Source organism: Peromyscus maniculatus, chromosome 20 (assembly GCF_049852395.1).
Source record: "Peromyscus maniculatus bairdii isolate BWxNUB_F1_BW_parent chromosome 20, HU_Pman_BW_mat_3.1, whole genome shotgun sequence".
NCBI classification, from domain to species: Eukaryota; Metazoa; Chordata; class Mammalia; order Rodentia; family Cricetidae; genus Peromyscus; species Peromyscus maniculatus.
In genome coordinates, this window is record NC_134871.1 from 47,837,530 (window position 1) to 47,856,813 (window position 19,284).

The window sequence follows — 19,284 nt, forward strand, 5'->3', positions numbered from 1 at the left end:
TACCTCATCAACCTTCCATAAGCCGCCTAAACTCTCTAGTGAGAGTTTCAATATTATCCAGGCATGGGTGCACACTTGCAATCCCAGCCCTTAGGAAGCTGAGGCAGGAGGATAGCCGGTATGAGGTCAGCCCAGGATATATGATGAAACCTTATCTCAGAACCAAGATGTTTTTCCTAGTGCCAGCTGGGGTAGGAACTGTCCCCAGCAGTGGTGGGGTGGACATTTACCATACGGATCTCCGGCTTCCGGACCCCGAGTTCTAGAAAGGTTGTTTTCCTTGAGAACCCATCCTCCCACACCTACCCTGTACCCCGGCTTCCTTGGGCCACCTCCACTCCTGGTTCGAACAGCACATGGCCAATCACAGCAGAGCAGCTCTCTGACAGACAGCTGGTTGAAGGCGGGCCCAAGACAAGCTGGTCCAATCAGAGCAGCCCTTCCTTAGAACTTTGCCTGGGGCAGAGTCTCTGCCTGAACTTAAACCTCAGAGGATCAGCCCCCAAGAGTTGAGTGCTTGAAAATGAGCCTGCTAGCAGCAGGCAGAGCCAGAGTGGACAGAAAGGCATCATCTGAACCCCTCCGCACGCCTTGATCGAGCTGCGCCTGAAGTCATAGCAGTTCCAACTCCAATCGATACATTTATTTTCTGCATAAGCAAGAGAACTGTGTTTTCTGTCTGCAGTGGTTCAGGTCCTGGCTGGCAGGGTGAGGTGGACAGTCCCAGGAAAATACAGCTCAGGACCCTTTGAATAGAACAGGAAGTCTTGAGAGACGGTAGGGGTGGGCTGAGCCCCTCACTTGGCTGGGCACCCAAGAGGTTTACAGAAATGGATTTGTTCTGGGTTTTTCTGAAAAAGGAGAACAGAGGAGCAGACTCATGCGTCTCTCCCTTTGATTCAGGGAAGGAGATGACTCCAACAAGGCAGACCAGGAGCATTGGAGCAAGAGAGCCTGTCCTTAGAGACATGGTGGCAGGCATATGGGAACCAGAGGCTTCAAGAGGGGAGTTAAAAAGGCCTGGGGCAGGTGGGTATATGATGCCATATGACATGAGGATGGATGGCTGAGTCTCGGGGCTCCCCTCTGGCCCCTGGGAACACAGGAGCATTCCAGGTGTGGCCTGTCAACATCCTCCCAACCCCAGGGGACTCCATTGAGGATATAGGCAGGTTCTGCAGCTGTCTGGGAAGAAAGACCACAAGGAGGGGACGACATGTCCCATCAGCACATCGTTGGGCTTCGGTGGGGACCCTGGAGGGTCAAGACCATCAGGGTGGGAGAGCTGGGGTGAGACCTGGAAGGGACGTAGGAAAAGGTCAATGTTAGGGACAGACTGAAGCCCCAACTCAGGACCATCCAGGCCCGTGGCAGCTCCCAACCTCTGCCTTCCCCAGGGCTGCCCCCTACATATCCTGCGGTGGGTATTGTTGGGGTTCTCTGGTTCCATTAGGCTTTTGGGGCAAGGACTGGCTGAGTGAGAGCCTGGCAGGCCCTGTGTCCTGGCTTGGGTCACTGGGCAGGCTCTGGCTTCCTTGGGCTGTGTCTATCAGGGAAAAAGCTCTACAGGCAAAGATGAAGAAGAGGGGAAACTGAGGCTGCCTTGATACCCATGGCCCTCTCTGTCTTGGTCTAATGTTACTCTCAGTGACCTGAGGCCCAGGCCCAGGGGCCGGGTGCCCTTCCAGCAGCAGAGGAGAGGTGTGTACCCCTAGAGCAGGCTGCAGGGACGCTTCTGCTGTCGGGTGGGCTGTGGGCACAGGACGGCCCGGATGGCCTCGTCGAAGACGGTCTTCAAGCCGCGCTGGGTGAGTGCAGAACATTCCAGATACTTCACTGAATCTGAGGAGGGACAGCAGGAGAGCAGGGACCTGAGTCACGGAGAAGCTGTGTCATCGGGAGCGGGGAGCTGCCTCTGTGTACCCCATCTTCCTCCTGTAGGACTCAGTAGGGAAGGTGGAGGCCCCAGGGCAGGCCAGACTCTCTAGGACACAAGGCCCTTCGTTTGGAAGATGTCCTTCCCATGAAAGGACAGGACCTGCTTCCGTGACCAAATCTCCCAGCATGTCACCCAGGCCTTCCTCATGGAGCTGACACCTCTGAGCAGGTCTGAGGACACCCCAATCCGTCTGTCATTTAGTCACACCCCAACTTTGAGGTAACCAAGGCTAACAGAGCCTGTGGGGCCTGCCTGCCCCAGGGCAGCTCAGGGAAGAGAAGAAAACAGAGAGTCCATCTGAGCCCTCAGAGGACAGACCCCTGGGAGGAGTCCACATGACTTCCCATCCCCTGTAACCTGAACACAGAGCCCAGCTGCAGAGGGGCTGGGAGATTTCAGAGTCCTGAGGAAGGGAAGGGGAAGGAAGGGAGCCCGATGCCCTTGCTGGTGCCCTCTGTTCTCTCTGGGGCAGGAGCTTCTGACAGCCGTGAGAAAACAGTGACCCTCCTACCCCAGTGACCTGCAAGGCCCAGAGCAGAGCAGTCACGGGTCCAAAAGTGCAGAGCAGGGAAGAGGGGTCCCCACTGGAGGGGAAGCCCCCAACAAAGGGCGTGGGAGACAGACCAGTCATGGCAGCAGGGAGGAAATGGAGCTTCAGGGAGCAGGACACCGTTGGTCACACCAGGGTCTTCCCTGTCCTTGGTATGTTCCCAAGGTACCCTCTTGACACCAAGAAGATGAAGCCAGGATCTTGTCCTGGCCTCTGGCCATTTATTCCAGAGATGGCTCTGAGCAAGGGCTCCTGGCCTTTGCCCCTTGAGGCTCCCCATCCCTGTGGCCAATAGTGAGGCACTCTGAACCCAGGTTCCTGGGGCTTAGACTGGGACATTCTCACAGTAGCTGGAAGGGAGGGGGCTCTCAGCTCCTCACAGAGGATGAAACAGCCTCACGGAGAAGAGGAGTCATAGGCAGGAGGACGCACACGCACATGCACACACACACACACACACACACACACACACACACACACACACACACACTCACACTAGGAAACTAAGGCCCAGAAAGCAGGAGCCAGAAATCCCAGACCTCCCAGCCAATCACGGATGCAGCGAGGAACAGATCCCATCTACAGAGCCCTGTCATGGAGTGCACACATTTTTAAGGGGAAGAAGTTTGGTCAGAAAGGCTGGGGCAGGTGGTTTGCACAAATTGGAGGCTAGCCTGGGCTACACAGTGAGATGAGCAAGGGTTTAGGAGAGGAGGAGAGAGGAGGGGAGGGAAAAGGAGGGGAGGGGGAGGGGAGACAGATAACCTTGGCTGGAGAAGCGTCTCTCTGTCGTGGGCAGTAATCGATGCAGTGAAAGATCAGTCAACGTGCAGAGTCAGTGACTACTGAGTGCTCAGTACTAAATGGGACACATATATCAACCCCACCCCACCCTGAGGCTCAGGGAACGTGAAGGAAGATGGAGCAGGAAGAGTCAGGCTGGCATTGAGTGCTGTGAAATATCGTCGTCTGGATGTGACATGGGCATTGCACCTGTGAAATCCCAGCAGCTGTGGTCACCAGTGAGAGACCTGTGCAAGGTCAAAGCCAAGGTCAGTCGGCACTCCAGCGGGCAGCAGCCCCCATTGGATTCAGTGGGACACACACACACACACACGCATGCGCACGTGTGCGCGCGCACACACATGAAATCATGCACACACATACACACACACGAATGCATGCACACACACTCACATACACACACATAGGACACAAGGAGAAGATGGACATGTGTCAGGTGTCTGGAGAGAGTGAGGGGATCTTTCAGGGTGGATATGATCAAGACACACTGTTTACTATTATGAAATTGTCTAGGAATAAATAAAAACGTCCCATTTTAAAAAGACATATAAAGGGGAGAGTGGGGGGGGGGCAGCCTTCTCTCACTCTCTGCTCCCTTGCGGCGGGCTGTGACCAGCTGCCTCAGGATCCTGCAGCCATGTCATCCCCACAGGAGGGACTGTACCTGGAGAGGTGAGGGAGCAATCCTAATGCACCCCCACACCCATGCAGACCAGTTTGGGAATAAGCTGGTTACGAAGAGAAAGCTGGAGGACGTCCCTAGGTGGACGAGGCTAGAGCAGAGGGCCCAGGGTGAAGCAGCAGAGAGGCCCCTGGGAAGGCAGCCCTGACAACCAGCTAGTCACAGGAAGACTGCGGTTTCTCTTCCTGTGAAGAGCCCCTCCCTCTGTTTCCTGCAGAGGAAGAGGTGCAGGGCTGGGTGGAGGCCAGACCTAGCTGGTAGCTGCCTCACGAGGACACCACGGGAGAGGCCAGACCCTGAGTTAGGTCTCCTGGGGATGGAGAGCTCAGTTAGGGCAACGTGTTCCCACTCACCCAGCCAGCAACCCACTTGCATGCTTTCAGTCACAGCCACCACCTCCCCAGCGGGGTGACCTTGAAAGGTCAAGCCTCCTCTGCCTGGCTTTTGGAAGCAAAGAATGACTGGTGCAGAATCAGGATGAGTCGGGGAAGGGCGGTGAAGGCCAGGCACAAAGGAAGGAGTCACCCTTCAAATCCCCAGCAGGGACGCCTTCTCCAGGAAGCCTTCCAGAGACACTCCAACTTGGCTTGGCTGCCTATGTTCCAGGCAGCCGTGGGCTGTGCCTCCCATTTCTGCTTCAATCTCTTCCCATCAGTCCCTCAATTCAAGGTCTACACCTGGCTGACACGGTGACCAGCTAACACAGAATCCCCCCCCCCCCCCCCCCCGTGCGGTGCTGCTCTGGGGACGTGTGAGCCAACCCACTTCACCCAGACCCCCAACATGGCAGAAGCCATCACTACTGCCATACCTTCCAGGCCGAGAGCCACAAGCCCAGAGAGGCTGAGTGACCAGCCCGAGGTCACACAGCTGGTACAGTGGTTTGGAGCACAGCCAGAGCTTGGCCGCACAGCATCACCCTAGGACAAGGCTGTGCCCAGGACCCCCCAGCCCCCAGCCTCCCCCGTCTCCGAGCCCCAGCTCCATACCAATATCCTTGGCCAGTGCCAGGCCCTGCGGGTAGGTGATGGGAGCCAGCTTCTTCTCCTTCAGCTTCTCAATGGTGTCCTTGTCGTCTCGCAGGTCCAGCTTGGTACCCACCAGGATGATGGGGGTGCTGGGGCAGTGGTGTCGTACCTCAGGGAACCACTGGCAGGGGGAGGGGAGAGTGAGGGAGAGCAGAGGGGAGTGGGACACAGATGCCCAAGGCGTCAGGCGAAGGGAGGAAGCGGTCCCCAGAGCAGGGTCACAGGGCACAGCAGGATCTGAGCAGGGGTGCGGGGGGGGGGGGGGGGAGGGGGTGGAAGGGGGCAAGATATTTTTTTTTTTTTTTGAGATAGGAGTTAAGAGAGGTTGTGTGTTGATAAGAGGGGGCATGAGACTGGGCAGGGAGAGGGACAGAGGGACAGGGAACAGAGGCGGTGGGGAACCCTTCCTGTCCTGGCCCTCCCTCATCGGCCCTGTGTGGCTCTAGTGGTCCTCTGCCCTGGGTTCTCCGAATCTAGAGAAGACCGTAACGGCTCACCCCACCTTCCCTCGGTGCCACCCACATGTGTCCCCCAGCGCACTTGAGGCTCACCTTGGCTCGGACGTTCTCATAGGAGGCCGGGCTGACGAGCGAGAAGCAGATGAGGAACACATCCTGGAGGCAGGGCAGGACAGGGTCATTAAGAGGGAGACCCCGAGAGTCCTGTGTGCCCAGCCCCCCCACCCCTACCCCCACCACCCTCTGTGTGACCGTCTACCTGGCAGTCTGACACTCTCCTGGCCATTGTGGGTAGGGAGCCCAGATCTGGGGACCCGGAAAGCCACAGAGCCACCTGCAGCCGGGTCCCCCGCCCACCCCAGACCGGGCACACTGGCCTGGCTGCTCACACGGACCCTAGCAGTGTCTGCCTGCTACGCACTGAGAAAGGCTGGCGTCTCGGGGTGTGGATACTGGGGGCAGCGGGGCTGGGGGAGCACAGTTTGGGGAGCACCCTAGCTCCGCCCCACAGGCCTCAGAGGGAGACTCGGGGTTGAGCAGGCACAGCGGAAGGTCATGGGCAGCAGATGGAACGGGAGCAAGCCCTGGAGCACAAAGAGGCGCGCACCGTCTGGGGGTAGGAGAGAGGCCGGAGGCGGTCATAGTCCTCCTGGCCTGCGGTGTCCCACAGCCCCAGGTTCACGGGCTTACTGTCCACCATCACATTGGCCGAATAGTTGTCAAACCTGTGGGAAGCAGGAAGGACGAGGTCAGCCTCAAACTCAGAGCCCAGCCAGGGCTTCCAGCACGGGCCAAGGTTGCTCTCCTCGGAGTGATACCATTAGCCCAAAGTCACACAGCATTGTGCAGCTGGCTGCTTTCCCAACTGATGGGTACTACTAAGAACATCTTTTTTGTTGTTTGTTTATCGAGACAGGGTTTCTCTGTGTAGTTTTGGTGCCTGTCCTGGATCTCACTCTGTAGACCAGGCTGGCCTCGAACTCACAGAGATCCGCCTGGCTCTGCCTCCCGAGTGCTGGGATTCAAGGCGTGCACCACCACCGCCCGGCTACTAAGAACATCTTAAATACAAGCAAACAAAGAGTGTCTTGGTCATTTTTCTGCCTCCTCTTGTCCTCAGGAGAGGTGACTGCTGGGTTGTGCCGTATCCCCTCCCAGGTTGATGAGAATGAACGTTCCCTTCCTCCTGTGCTGGACACCTAGATGATGACACAGCGCCCGCTGAGTGACTGACTGCTGGCCCCTCATTTTAGCTGGGTCCCTCTGAAGCAAACCCTGAGTGAAGGAGGCAGTGGGGGAGGGGCGCATTTGGGAGGTAACTCCAGGAAGCTGTCAGAGGGGAACAGGAAGAAGACAGGAAGTGATAACAGCCGATCCAGGTGCTAGCGAGCTGCTGCCCTGCCGGGGCTGTCTGGGAGATGAAGGGACCATGTCCTCAGCCTCCTGGAAGGGCAGGAAGCTGCAGGCGATCTACCATCTCACTCCTGTGATGAGTGGCTGTGCTAGGACCACTTCTAGAGGACAGACAGACAGACATCCGTCGGGAGCCTGTAGATGTGTGCCTGGGCCTTGTACTGGTGTGGGCCAGACACTGGACCAGGACCCCACTGAGCAAGTGTTGGGACAGGGAACCCTAGGAAGTCCTGGGAGGGTTCGACCCAGCACTCCCTGCTGAGTGGAGGGGTCTTCAGGAGGTAAAACCCCACTACTCACACCCCTAGAGGAAAGAAACAGGTTTGTAGGTTGGGGGGGGGGTGCGGAACCAGGATCAGAGGAGTGTCACGACCCATACGAGGCCACACAGCCAGTGAGTGACCAACTGCGGGGAGGGGTTGGGTCCAGCTGGCTCACTGCACTCGGCCACAGCTGTGCCTCCAGGGACACCTTCATTGCCTACCTCTGGGGGCTAAGGATCACCTGACCTCCTGAGCTCAAACATGCACCCAACCCTTGTCTCAAGACCTGGTCCACTGGGACCTCAAGCTCCCAGCTTGCCCATCTGCTCTTCCCTCACATGGCCTGTCTCTTGAACTTGCCTATGCTGACATCTGGGGAAATGTCCCTCCTTACTTTGGTTTACCCAAGTAGTCCCACCCATCCTAAAATACCGCCTCCCAATGTCCCCGGGACTCTGTGTCACTCTCTGGGACAACCCCAGGGAGGCTTTTCTGCCTCAGCCAGGTCAGTCCCACTAACAACACTCCTTGAAGGGAGGGGGACCCAGCTTGTTCCTTTCTGCCCTGAGGCCAGTCCAGGATAGATGGCTGGCCCATAGTAGGTCTGTTGTGTGCCTTTTCTGGGAACCACCCTGTGGGTCTTGGAAGAACCTTTTTGGGAGGCAAGGCTGGCCAAGGTAGGCAGGCAGGTGCCTGGGCTATTTGGGGCCCTGACAAGCTGGAGATATCATGACCTTCTTCTTCCCAAGATGCCTTGCAGCGAAGGCATCTGTCTCTTGGGATCCCCTGGGCTCTCGGGGCATCTTGGAGGAGGTGGGGAATGGCCAGGACCTTTAAAAACACACCCAGCCACACACACCAGTGCCTGCTCTGGACCAGATAGAAGGGGCAGTGCTATGGGTATGAGGCCTTGAAGTCTCATGTGACCCAGGAAACTGGTGAAGAAACTGAAGCCCCAGGAAGTTAAGAGTCTTTACAAGGTCAATCAGCCCGTAGGCATGGGGAGTGACTTCATGCCCTGCTCTTCCTATGGCATCCGTTGGGAGCATGAAAATGAACAGCTGGAGGGTTGGTTGAGTCCAGGAGAGCTGCCTATACTTAGGGGTCAGGGTTTAACCCCGACCTGGCTGTATGGCTCAGGGACACTCAATTCCCTTCTCAGAGCCTCACGCCCTTCCCCATTGCTGGGGTCATTAATGGGCTGCAAGTGAGGTGGAAAATATTCTCATCGTCTCACCAGGAGACACGGAGGGTCCCCACCCAGCCTCTCCCTAGAGGACAAGGTGCTGAGTTCAAGCAACAGCCAGAGACATAACGCATGCTTTGACTGTATCACACTTCCCCTTCCCTAGAAGCCTTTCATATGCATCACTGTGGTCACTGTGACCCCCTTTTTCTAGATATGAGAAGTAGGCTCATGGGCAGGGGTGGATTTACCCAAGATGTCCCCGCTGGTAGGTGGCAGGGCCAGGCGTCCGGACTTGTTACTCAGTTTGGAAATGCCCCCGTAGTGAGCACAGCTATGGGGCATGTCATAAGACGGTGAGGATGGCAGAGATAATTTTTGCCTAACCTGGTGCTCTGTGGCCTAGCCTCTGGCTACAGGCCACACCCATAAAATGGAGTAGAAATGTGCAAAGGACTGCATACCTCGGGTCACCTGACCACTACCCAAGAAGGATGGATGGCACAGTCAAGGAACTAAGAGGCCATGAGTCCATGGTTTGGAGTCTTGGGGACATGGAGGGACTGGCCAGGTAGGCAGGGTGAGGCTGGTTTGAGTCTTGGAGGCCTGGTGTCAAAGCAGCTGAGGGAAGGCGGGATTGACCCTACTGAGTCACCAGAGCCGGGGTCACCAAGGAAAGCACAGATTAAGTCCCATGTGACCTTATTTCACGGTGAGCTCTTCCCTATGGAGCTGAGCCTGCAGATCCATCCCACAGCAGGACAGAGCAGGCTCCATCCACCCACCAGGGTGTTCTGCCCACCACCAGCAGCAGCAGCAATGTGATGTTCTAGAAACCGGTACTCTGTTCTAGAATCAGGAGTAGGCTAGCTAGCTACACCAGGCCCCAGCCCTGAAGAGTTCTCGACCAGGTAGGACATAAAATGGGAGGAAGAGAGGGAGGGGACAGGTTGCTGCAGACCAGGAACGCTGTCAGGAAGGGAAGCATGCTCCAGGTCTCCCTGTAGGAGATCAGGGATTCGAGAGAGGCCAGGAATTATGGGCTGGACTGAACACCTGGAGGAGATGGACAGATGAGGTGGAACTTGGTGGGGGTGTGCAGGGCAGTGCTGATACCTCTTCTATTGGGTTTTAAGCATAAAAGGGATCCACCTGAGGGACTCAGGCCAGGTTGTGGCTCTGCCTAAATTCTGCTTTTAAAAGTTCATCTAGGGGAAAAAAATTTTTTTTTCAAATGAAAAGGTTTGCCTAGGGACTGGTAAGCTCTGCACCACATAAAACCAGATGTGGTGATGCACACCTGTAACCCAGAGGTGGAGGCAGGAGGATCAGGAGTTCAAGGTCATCTTCATCCACATAGTGAGTTTAGACTAGTCAGCCTAGACTACAAAGTAAACAAACAAAAGGAACCCCACAAAATTTACCTGGAACCTGGCTGTTGGGGTGACCGAGGCAGGAGGATAGCTAGAAGCTAGAGGCCAGCCTGGGCTGTACAGTAAATTCTAGGTCAGTCAGGGCTATAGTATATACCCTACCACAAAAATGAAAAGAAAAGAAAAAACAGTCCAAGTTTATGTAGGCTTTCGTTGGACAGAGTCACAAGGTGGACAGGATGGGAGCCCTTGTGGCCGTGCCTGAAGGCATGGGGCTGCTGTCATGCCTCTGTGCCCTTGGCACACCATACAGAACCATTCTTGGGCAGATGTTGTCATCTGAGAATATGTATGCCAACCTTGTTGGCTATTCGTTCATCTCTGGGAGTAACCCCAGCAGCAGCTGGCACGAGCTGCCACCCACACAGTGGTCCAGGGGGGTCGTTGGGGGCAGACCTGCGGGCCCTCGGCACTTGACCGGCTGGCCAACAGTGAAGTCCTCAGAACACCAAAGCCTCTGGCCTTCACCTCCCAGCTCCTCGCAGAGAAGCTGCTACACAAGGCACAGGGCCTGTCTCTTGTAGAAAGGGAAACTGAGGCTTGTGGGCTCAGAGGGAACGTGATCGCTTTGAAATCCTTGAGCAGCGGGGTCCTCCACCATAGCCAGGACAAGTAAAGACAGGGTAGGGTCTTGGCTCGGGGACAAGGGCACTGTCAACACACCCTGGTGACAGTGGCCTTCACCAGATCCCCTTTGCTCCTGTTCCTGCTCAGGTCTAGCCTCAGCCCTCTCCGACTTCCAAGCCTTAGAAGCCTGAGGGCAAGAGTCATTCCCACTCTGTGCAGAACTCATAACAGGACACAACTGGGCAGAAAGCGGTGTCCAGCTGCCTGCCTACCCAGCCTCTCTGGCTGTTCTTTGCTCAGCTCCCCCAGCTAAGCCAGGTGTCAGAGACAGATGAACCCCTGTTCTAGAAAGGGAGCCCCACAGGCACATAGAGGATGTCGAGTGGAGCCTCAGTTTGGTATTAACGGGCTTGGTGGCTCCTCTGATGGCGGGCAGACTTTGGGCCCTAAGCACTGTCCCTTTATGCTCCAGGCAGGGCTCCCATGAAGATAAAAATAAGGGCTTCAGAGAGGCTCTGAAGGCGGACAGGCTGAGTGGCCCTGTGGGACAAGCCCCTTAGCTGCTATGAGCCATCAGGATATTGTAACACCCTCTTGCCTTGAGGACCCAACGCAATCACGAGTGTAACATCCTGTGCCCGGCCACCAAACTGAAGGCCGTCCAACTAGATGTTAGAGTGACGGTTCTCCAGGGCCTTGTCACTTCGAAGCACACATGTCATGTATAAGACCTTGTGGATATTACCCTGGGTCAACCACCCTGTAGAGAAGGTGGGGAGACCCAAGAAAAACACATGACTCCCTGCCCACCACAGGCTCATGAACTTGGGAGAGATCCGGCAAACTCCCCTGGGGAATGGCAGGCCTTTAGGCTGGATCAAAGGCTTCCAGGAGGGCCTGGAGGATAAACATGAGGGTGAGACAGGAAACTACCACAGGCATGGGAAGAGCTGGTGCAAAGGCCCTGTGGCAGATTTACTTAAGGAGTGTTGGTCTAAAAAGCAACACAGTGTGTAACATTCTCTAGGACGGGAGACTGAAGGGGACCCTGAAGAGGCTGAAATCTGTGCAAGGAGCTGGGGAGCTCCCCTGTGAGTGGTGGGGTGCCCTGGGTCCCTTGGTATCATGTGGCAGCCGGTGGCAACCTCCTGCACCAGAAAACAGGCCTCCCACAGATTGCGGCTGGCTCCGCCCCACCCCAGCAATTTGGTTCCCTGCCTCTACTGCTGTCTAAGTTTCTGGAGTTCTCCTCCTCCCTCACCTCCATGCTCCATCTTCACCCCACTTTCTCCTCCCGGCCGGCTCGAAGGGCGTCTTCCCTCCTGCCTTTTACAACTTCCCATCTCACGGTCCCTCTTCCTTCTGGAGCCTCTGCCTCCCTATCATAAGCCACTGCACTGCCAGCTGGATCACAGGGCAGCTTCCCCGAGACGGAGAGTCTCTCTAGCTTTCCTGTCCTGCTTGGCCTCAGGTGTCCAAAGGGGACAGTCCCGAGAAGTGCCTGGGGGGGCACGCGGTACTCACACAGTGGGGATGTATTCTCCGGGGAAGGCATTGGTGGTGTAGCTGATGAGAAGGCATGTCTTGCCCACGGCTCTGAAAGACAAGAGACAGAAAGCAGAAGAGACCAAGGTCACGGGCTGTGCCTGACACAAGAGGAGACCCGAGCCCTCTACCCAGGCTCCCATCTCCGGGCCTCAGTCTCCCAATTCCAGACACTCCATGGCCATGTTCTCAGCCCCCCCCCCAGGTACCCATAAACACCCTGACCTCGGTCCTGGCCATGGGTCTGGGCCATGAGTCCAGGGAGAACTGAGGACCTGTCCATGCCCCAATGTTCTGGGTGCAGGTGATAGATGCAGACAGCCAGGGGGCAGAGGAGAGGACCCTGGAGACCTGGACAAGGCTGTCACACACCTGGGCTCAGATTCCGGCTCCACCATCTACCATCTACACAGCTTTGGCAAGTCACCTAAGCTCCTTGTACCTCAGTTTCCCCACCTAGATAACGAGGACAAGCCCATCTTCCACGGGAATTAAGTGATACCCCTAAGACACTGAGCCCAGTGCTGTGGGTGTCACAACAACCAATGACTGTTAGGGAATGCCTGTAGCCTTACAGAGTACGGAGCTTTTCAGCCAGAGGGGCCTGGGTTCAAATCCTCTGCACTCTAAGGCAGGTTACTTAACTTCTCTGAGCTTCCATCTTCCCACGTATAAAATGAGCTCTGTGGTGGTAGGTAGGGTTCGTGGGAAGAGAAATCAGACAGAGGGCCATGACCCAGTGACCGCACAGGGTAAGCAACAGAGAAACGGGACCAGTAGAGATGACCACCATCTAGGCCGGCTGTCTCCCTGTCAATCCAGGAGGCCACCAGGTCACTCAGCAGGAAGCTGAGAGGCCAGAGGGACAGATCTGGGCCTTCCCCAGCTCTGTTCCGTTAGGTCACTTCCCACTGCCCTGCCTTCCTTCCCCTGCAGGCTGCCCTCAGGCCCCAGGCTTGCCACCAAGGTAACTTTGAACGAGTAGAACCATTGACTTCCGGCCACCCCCCCCTCCCCTCCCCCCAGAGCAGACACAAAGCAGAAGTGAGCAAGACAGCTGCGGCAGATAACGGCTGGCAGCCACAGCGATAAAGTCAGCTGAGCAGGAGATGATAGCCTTTGCCCCCAGCGAGACCAGCAGAGCCCAAGAGTGGCCTTGGGACCCAAGTCAGGACCGGCCTCGAGGCTTCAGCCACTTCCCCCTTTTGAACTGAAGCTGTGCATCTTGAACATGTCAGGGTGGACCTGGCAGGATCCCAGGATGTACCTGAGGACTGCACCCGAATGTGCTGGAATATATGAGAAACTGACCCACTCACGGCACAAGGAGGAGACTGAGTTCCTGGGTCGTGATAGCCTGTGGTCCCAAGATCTGATGGTGTACATGAACCCTCAGCTGGGGTGCAGCCGGTCTGCCCCCTGGAAGTCCCCACAATGCTATTTCACCTTCCTCCTTCCCTTATACTGGCCTCCACGCTCCCCCTGGCTCCTCACTGACATCCCCTTACATCCTCCGCACCACATGCAATGGAGTCACACTAGAGACAGGACAGCCAGGAACCTGTCTCAAGCGACCCCAGCCCACCCCGGGGGGGACAGAGAGCTTGGCCCAGATGGCTAGATAAGAGTCAGAAAGAGTGGAAATTCTCCGGAGTCCCCCAGCAGCAGCAAGTCGGTCAGGTCAGCTGGAGAACAAAGGTCCAAAGGTCAAGTCCCTGGTTTTGTTTTTTTTCCCATCTCACACCTGCACCCAAATGGGAACCTGATTCCGGGGGGCCCCAATGGAAGCCTTGCCCCAGCTCTCAGGGTAGAGGCAAGGAGCAGCACCCCACCCACAGTCCCAAGCCCTCTACCCAGGTGGCTTCCGGGGTAGGGGTGGGCTGAGGACAGAAGAGCAGTCCAGGCCCACCCCAAATGCTCCTCGTGAGCCCTAGGAGAGGAAGTGACTATCCCCAGGACCTCCTGGGAGCCCTGAACCTGTGAGTATGCCAGGGAGGGTCTCGGCGACATCCTGGTAGGGGGTGGGAGACAACTCAGCCCGGCACTTACCCATCACCCACCACCACACACTTGATGGCCTGCATCGCATCCGAGACCCAGCAGCCAGGGATGACACTTGGGGGCCAGGAGCGTTGCTGTGGACACCAGCGGTGCGGTACGGAGTGGCTGGGAGGTGCCCCACAGTGAGGAGCAACACCCCAGCTCAGGAGGCAGGAGGAAACGGAAGAGGAACTTACCCAAGTTGCTGCCCCAGAGCCTTGAGGGGGTGGAGCATGCGGTCTGGAAGAGGACCTGGGGCCCCTCAGGTGCTAGGTTGGGCCCTGGTCACCCATGGGCACCTGACCCAGTCTCCAACAGGAACCCGGGCACCCACTGGGCTTGGAGGTTCACCTCCTGACCTAGGGCAGGGCCAGAATTGATCTCTAAGAATCTGCATCCTCCCAGAAGTCAGTTGGCCTAAATCCTAAGTGTAAGCACTTAAACGAGTACCTACTATGTGTCAGGCATTGTGTTGGGGGCTGGTGACTCTAAAAGGCAGGAAGCCAGGCTGTCCTGGAGTTCCTACTCTGTACGGAAGGCCAACTGCATCACAGGAGCCATGAGCAAGGCAAGAGGAGGCATGGGTCATGGGAGAGCTGCAGTGACTTCGGAGTCACCAGCAGGGAGAGCTGGTGGCTGTGAAGTGTGATGTCCATCAGAGGGTGACCAGAGGGTGCTGCCTGAGCAGAGGCCACCCTGAAGATAAAAGGCAAAGAGGGCGGGGAGAGAGGAGAGAGAAGGAAGAGGAGATGAGGGGAGAGGAAGAGGAGGAAAGAGAGGAGGAGGGAAAGGGAATGGGGTGGGGGGAAGAGATGGGAGAGGAAGAAGAAGAAGGGGAATGGTGAGGGAAGGAGGAGGAGAGGAGGAGGAGGGAGAGGGGGAGGAGGAGGGCTCAGATGCAGCAAGCTCAAAGAAACTGGGCAAGCCATCTGTCAAAACCTACTCACGACATGGAGGTTCAGACCCGCACTCCAAAGAAGCGGAGTCAGCAGAATTGCTGTGAGGTTGAGTCTGGGATACAGAGTGAGTTCCAAGCCAGTCAGAGCTATATAGCAAGATCCTAGCTGGAAAACTATCCCAAATCAAAATCCCTACCTACAAACTGATGTAGGCGTCTTGCCATTTTGATTCTATCAACCGATTGCTAGGGATACTGAGACACTTGCCAAGTGTTTAACATTTGTGTTTGGGGTGTTTGTTGGACATTTGTGTTTGCAGGTGTTTGTTGGGCATTTGTGTTTGGGGTGTTTTGTTGGGCTTTGTGTTTGGGGTGTTTGTTGGACATTTGTGTTTGGGGTGTTTTGGGGGGCATTTGTGTTTGCAGGTGTTTGTTGGGCATTTGTGTTTGCAGGTGTTTGTTGGGCATTTGTGTTTGGGGTGTTTGTTGGGCATTTGTGTTTGCAGGTGTTTTGTTGGACATTTGTGTTTGCAGGTGTTTGTTGGACATTTGTGTTTGGGGTGTTTGTTGGGCATTTGTGTTTGGGGTGTTTTGTTGGGCATTTGTGTTTGCAGGTGTTTGTTGGGCATTTGTGTTTGCAGGTGTTTGTTGGACATTTGTGTTTGCAGGTGTTTGTTGGGCATTTGTGTTTGCAGGTGTTTGTTGGGCATTTGTGTTTGCAGGTGTTTGTTGGGCATTTGTGTTTGCAGGTGTTTGTTGGGCATTTGTGTTTGGGGTGTTTTGTTGGACATTTGTGTTTGGGGTGTTTTGTTGGACATTTGTGTTTGGGGTGTTTTGTTGGACATTTGTGTTTGGGGTGTTTGTTGGGCATTTGTGTTTGGGGTGTTTTGGGGGGCATTTGTGTTTGGGGTGTTTGTTGGGCATTTGTGTTTGGGGTGTTTTGTTGGACATTTGTGTTTGCAGGTGTTTGTTGGGCTTTGTGTTTGAGGTGTTTGTTGGGCATTTGTGTTTGCAGGTGTTTCTTGGGCATTTGTGTTTGCAGGTGTTTGTTGGACATTTGTGTTTGCAGGTGTTTGTTGGGCATTTGTGTTTGCAGGTGTTTGTTGGGCATTTGTGTTTGCAGGTGTTTGTTGGGCATTTGTGTTTGCAGGTGTTTGTTGGGCATTTGTGTTTGGGGTGTTTTGTTGGACATTTGTGTTTGGGGTGTTTTGTTGGACATTTGTGTTTGGGGTGTTTTGTTGGACATTTGTGTTTGGGGTGTTTGTTGGGCATTTGTGTTTGGGGTGTTTTGGGGGGCATTTGTGTTTGGGGTGTTTGTTGGGCATTTGTGTTTGGGGTGTTTTGTTGGACATTTGTGTTTGCAGGTGTTTGTTGGGCTTTGTGTTTGAGGTGTTTGTTGGGCATTTGTGTTTGGGTGTTTCTTGGGCATTTGTGTTTGTAATTGTTCATTGGACTTTTGAGTTTCCTGTTGCATAAGTTGCCTATTTATGTCTTTGTCCATTTCTCTGCTGGGATTTTTTCCCCTCTCTTATATTTATTTGGAGAAGTTCAGTGTTTGACTTTCAAGCATGGATTGCTATAAGCATTGCCTCGTTCATTTCCAGTCTTGGGATTATTTTGTATAAGCTATGATATTTATAAATGTTTATTTGTATGTGGTCAACTTTAAATTTTCTTCCTTTAATGACTTATACTCCTTGAGTCTTTCTTCAGCATGCCTATCCAATTTCATAAAGATATTCTATGAAGTGTGTAAGGCTTCTGTCACAGATGGTGGCCTTTACACGTGGAGTGGATTTTAGATAACACAAGGACTACTTGTAGTTTTTGTGGGGTGTTGATCTCTCTAGTGCTTTCTAAGTTTCTTTTCCTATCCCTGTGAGAAAAATACTCTGACCAAAGTGGCTTCAGGGAGAAAGGGTTTATTCCAGTTTAAGGTTATAATCCATCATGGAGGGGAAGCCAAAGCTGCAGGAGTTTGAAGCACCTGGTCACCCACAGTCAGGAAACAGTGAACACATACTGCCACTCAGGTCCTTTTCTCCATTAACACAGTCTAGGATTCCAGCCCACAGGATGGTGCCACCCACAGTGGGCTGATCTTCCCACCTCAATCAACGTCATCATGATAAACTCCCGTAAACCCGTTCAGAGGCCCTTCTCCCGGCTGATTCTAGATTCTGTCACGTTGAGCGTTAACATTGACCATCACAAAGTGCCATCTATTAAACAAATTCCACCTATCTTTCCCCAGTGAATGGTAATCAAGCCTTCTCCTGTGCCAAGACTATTACCTGCAAGCTAAAAACCCTGGCCTCTCCATCTGCTGGTCCACATGCCCACCCGGGAGCCAGGGCAAGCCTGTCTCTGTCACCCCAGCTCCAAGCCTTTACATGCAACAGGGGAACCCGCCTCTTCTAAAACTCCCTCAGGGTTGTTCTAGTTGTTGATGAGAACCTCTGCTCTCCCATCTACATTACGGGACACGCATAAGCCAATGGCATCAGAATCCTGGGCGATGCTGCATTAGCTACAGGCGTGAGTGGGGACCTGACATCTTTGTAAGGTCCAATCTGCCTGCCTATCAGTATTCTCTCTCTCTCCTTTATATCCTTCAATAAAATTTTGCCATTTCCCCCCAGAAAGGTCATGCACATTTTTCAAAAGATTTATTTCTTGATTCCTTATTACTCTCGGCACTATTATAGCTAATAATCTTCAAACTGAATTTCCTACCTGCTCCCTGTGTGTAGGGGAAATGTCAGCCTTTGCATATTGGATCTATGCATGTGAGAAACCTGGGCAAAGTCTCATGACAGCTTTTTAAACTTTTTTAAAAAAAACAATTATTTGTGTGTGCGCCCATGCAGGCATCTGCCAGAGGACAACGTGTGGGAATCGGTTCTCTCCTTCCACCGTGTCAGATCCCGGGGATCAAACTCGGGTTATCAGGCTTGGCAGCAAACCCCTTTACCCTCTGAACCCTCTTGCCAGCCCTTGTTACAGCTTAATCTGAGACTTGCTAACAAGCCCTACAGTGATTTGCAGGCAGTTTATCACTAGTAAAGAGGGACCGTGTGTTTCTCCCTCCCAGTTTTAGAATATTCATTCCTCGGCTCGGCTGGGCTCTTTATAGAAAGCCCGCGAAAGCCCGCGTAAGCCCACAGTGCCAAGTGTGGAGCCTCAGGCCCGGCTTAAAGGAGATGCTTCTGACGTCTTAACATGAAACACAGGAGACCTGTTGCCCACTAAAGATACGCGCTGCTGTTTTCCAAAACAGCAGCTTTGGGTTCTATTCTGTTTAACTTTACTGAACACTTTTCCATATGAACAGAGATGTTATAGATGATGGTGATGTCTTTTCTGATACCCTGTCACCCTTGTTAGTCAGTCCTGACAGTCTGCTAGACTGTCCCCAGACATTCTCCAGTCCATGCAACACTCTGGCTCTGCCTCTGTGTGTGCTCACAGGGGGGAGCGTGAACACACACACACACCTGCATGCATGCATACATATACACACATGTACACACACTCACACATGCATGCACATGCATGTATACACACTCACATGTGTGCACACATATATACATAGTGTGTACAAACACATGCATACACACACTCACATGTGTAAGCACACATACTAGTACACACACATAAGCACACATGTATATACACACATGTGTACACACACATAATTTACCAATTTTGATATTTTTATACGCTTGTGACTTTCTTTTTCATAATGTGCCATTTGAAAGTGTATCATGCATGTCCACAAGTCCAGGAAAGGCTGCTGCCACACTGTGACACTTTTCTCACAAAAGACCACATACCACGTCCTGCTGACTCCTGTTGGGGGGACAGGCTTGAGTGCCTGGTTTGTTGGGGTGAGTTGGTTCTACCCCATCTACCATCAGAGACGCTTGCCAAGGCTGCCTGGTCTTTTGTAACGGCACAAAGAAGACTCTCTGGCTAGAACTCGCTACCAAGGCTAGGTGTGGAATCTCCACTTTGGCGGTAGCTCTGGCTGAGCTCCTGTCCAGTCTTTGCTTTCTAAGCCCCGAGGCTGTATCGTCAGGCACACACAACTTTAGAACTGTAATATCTCCCTAAAAATGCTCACCTTAAACATCCACGTCTTTATCCCACACTTCAGAGCTGACACTTAAATTGTTGTGGAAATAAGAGGTTTAAAAACATCACCTGGGGCAGAGGAGACCGCTCGGCAGGAAGAACCCTTGCCACACGGCCTGAGAACCTGAACTCAAATCTTCAGAAGGGACATAAAAGCCGGGCAGAGTAAAGTGGTTTTGCAATACAGACGCTCCTACTGTGAGATGGGAGGTGGGAGCAGGAAGACCCTGAAGCTCGCTGCCAGCTAGCCTGGCACAGGAGCGGTAGACAAGAGACTCCGCCCCAAGACAAGGGGGAGATGAGGGCTGACTGGCTCCAGAGCTTGTCTTCTGCCCTCCACA

The 19,284-nt window shown here is 54.1% G+C and overlaps 1 protein-coding gene across 1 annotated transcript; it reads right to left on the reverse strand.

The window, feature by feature from the left end:
- Nucleotides 1-621: 621 nt before the first annotated feature.
- On the reverse strand, nucleotides 622-14,086 carry Rac2 (Rac family small GTPase 2). Its single transcript, XM_006979114.4, has 7 exons — nucleotides 13,918-14,086; nucleotides 11,848-11,919; nucleotides 6,069-6,186; nucleotides 5,555-5,617; nucleotides 4,965-5,124; nucleotides 1,710-1,842; nucleotides 622-1,297 (listed from the first exon to the last, which is right to left on the reverse strand). The coding sequence occupies exons 1-6, from the start codon at nucleotides 13,950-13,952 to the stop codon at nucleotides 1,712-1,714; spliced, it is 579 nt and encodes a 192-aa protein (XP_006979176.1). The 5' UTR covers nucleotides 13,953-14,086; the 3' UTR covers nucleotides 622-1,297; nucleotides 1,710-1,711.
- Between the last annotated feature and the right edge of the window lie 5,198 nt (nucleotides 14,087-19,284).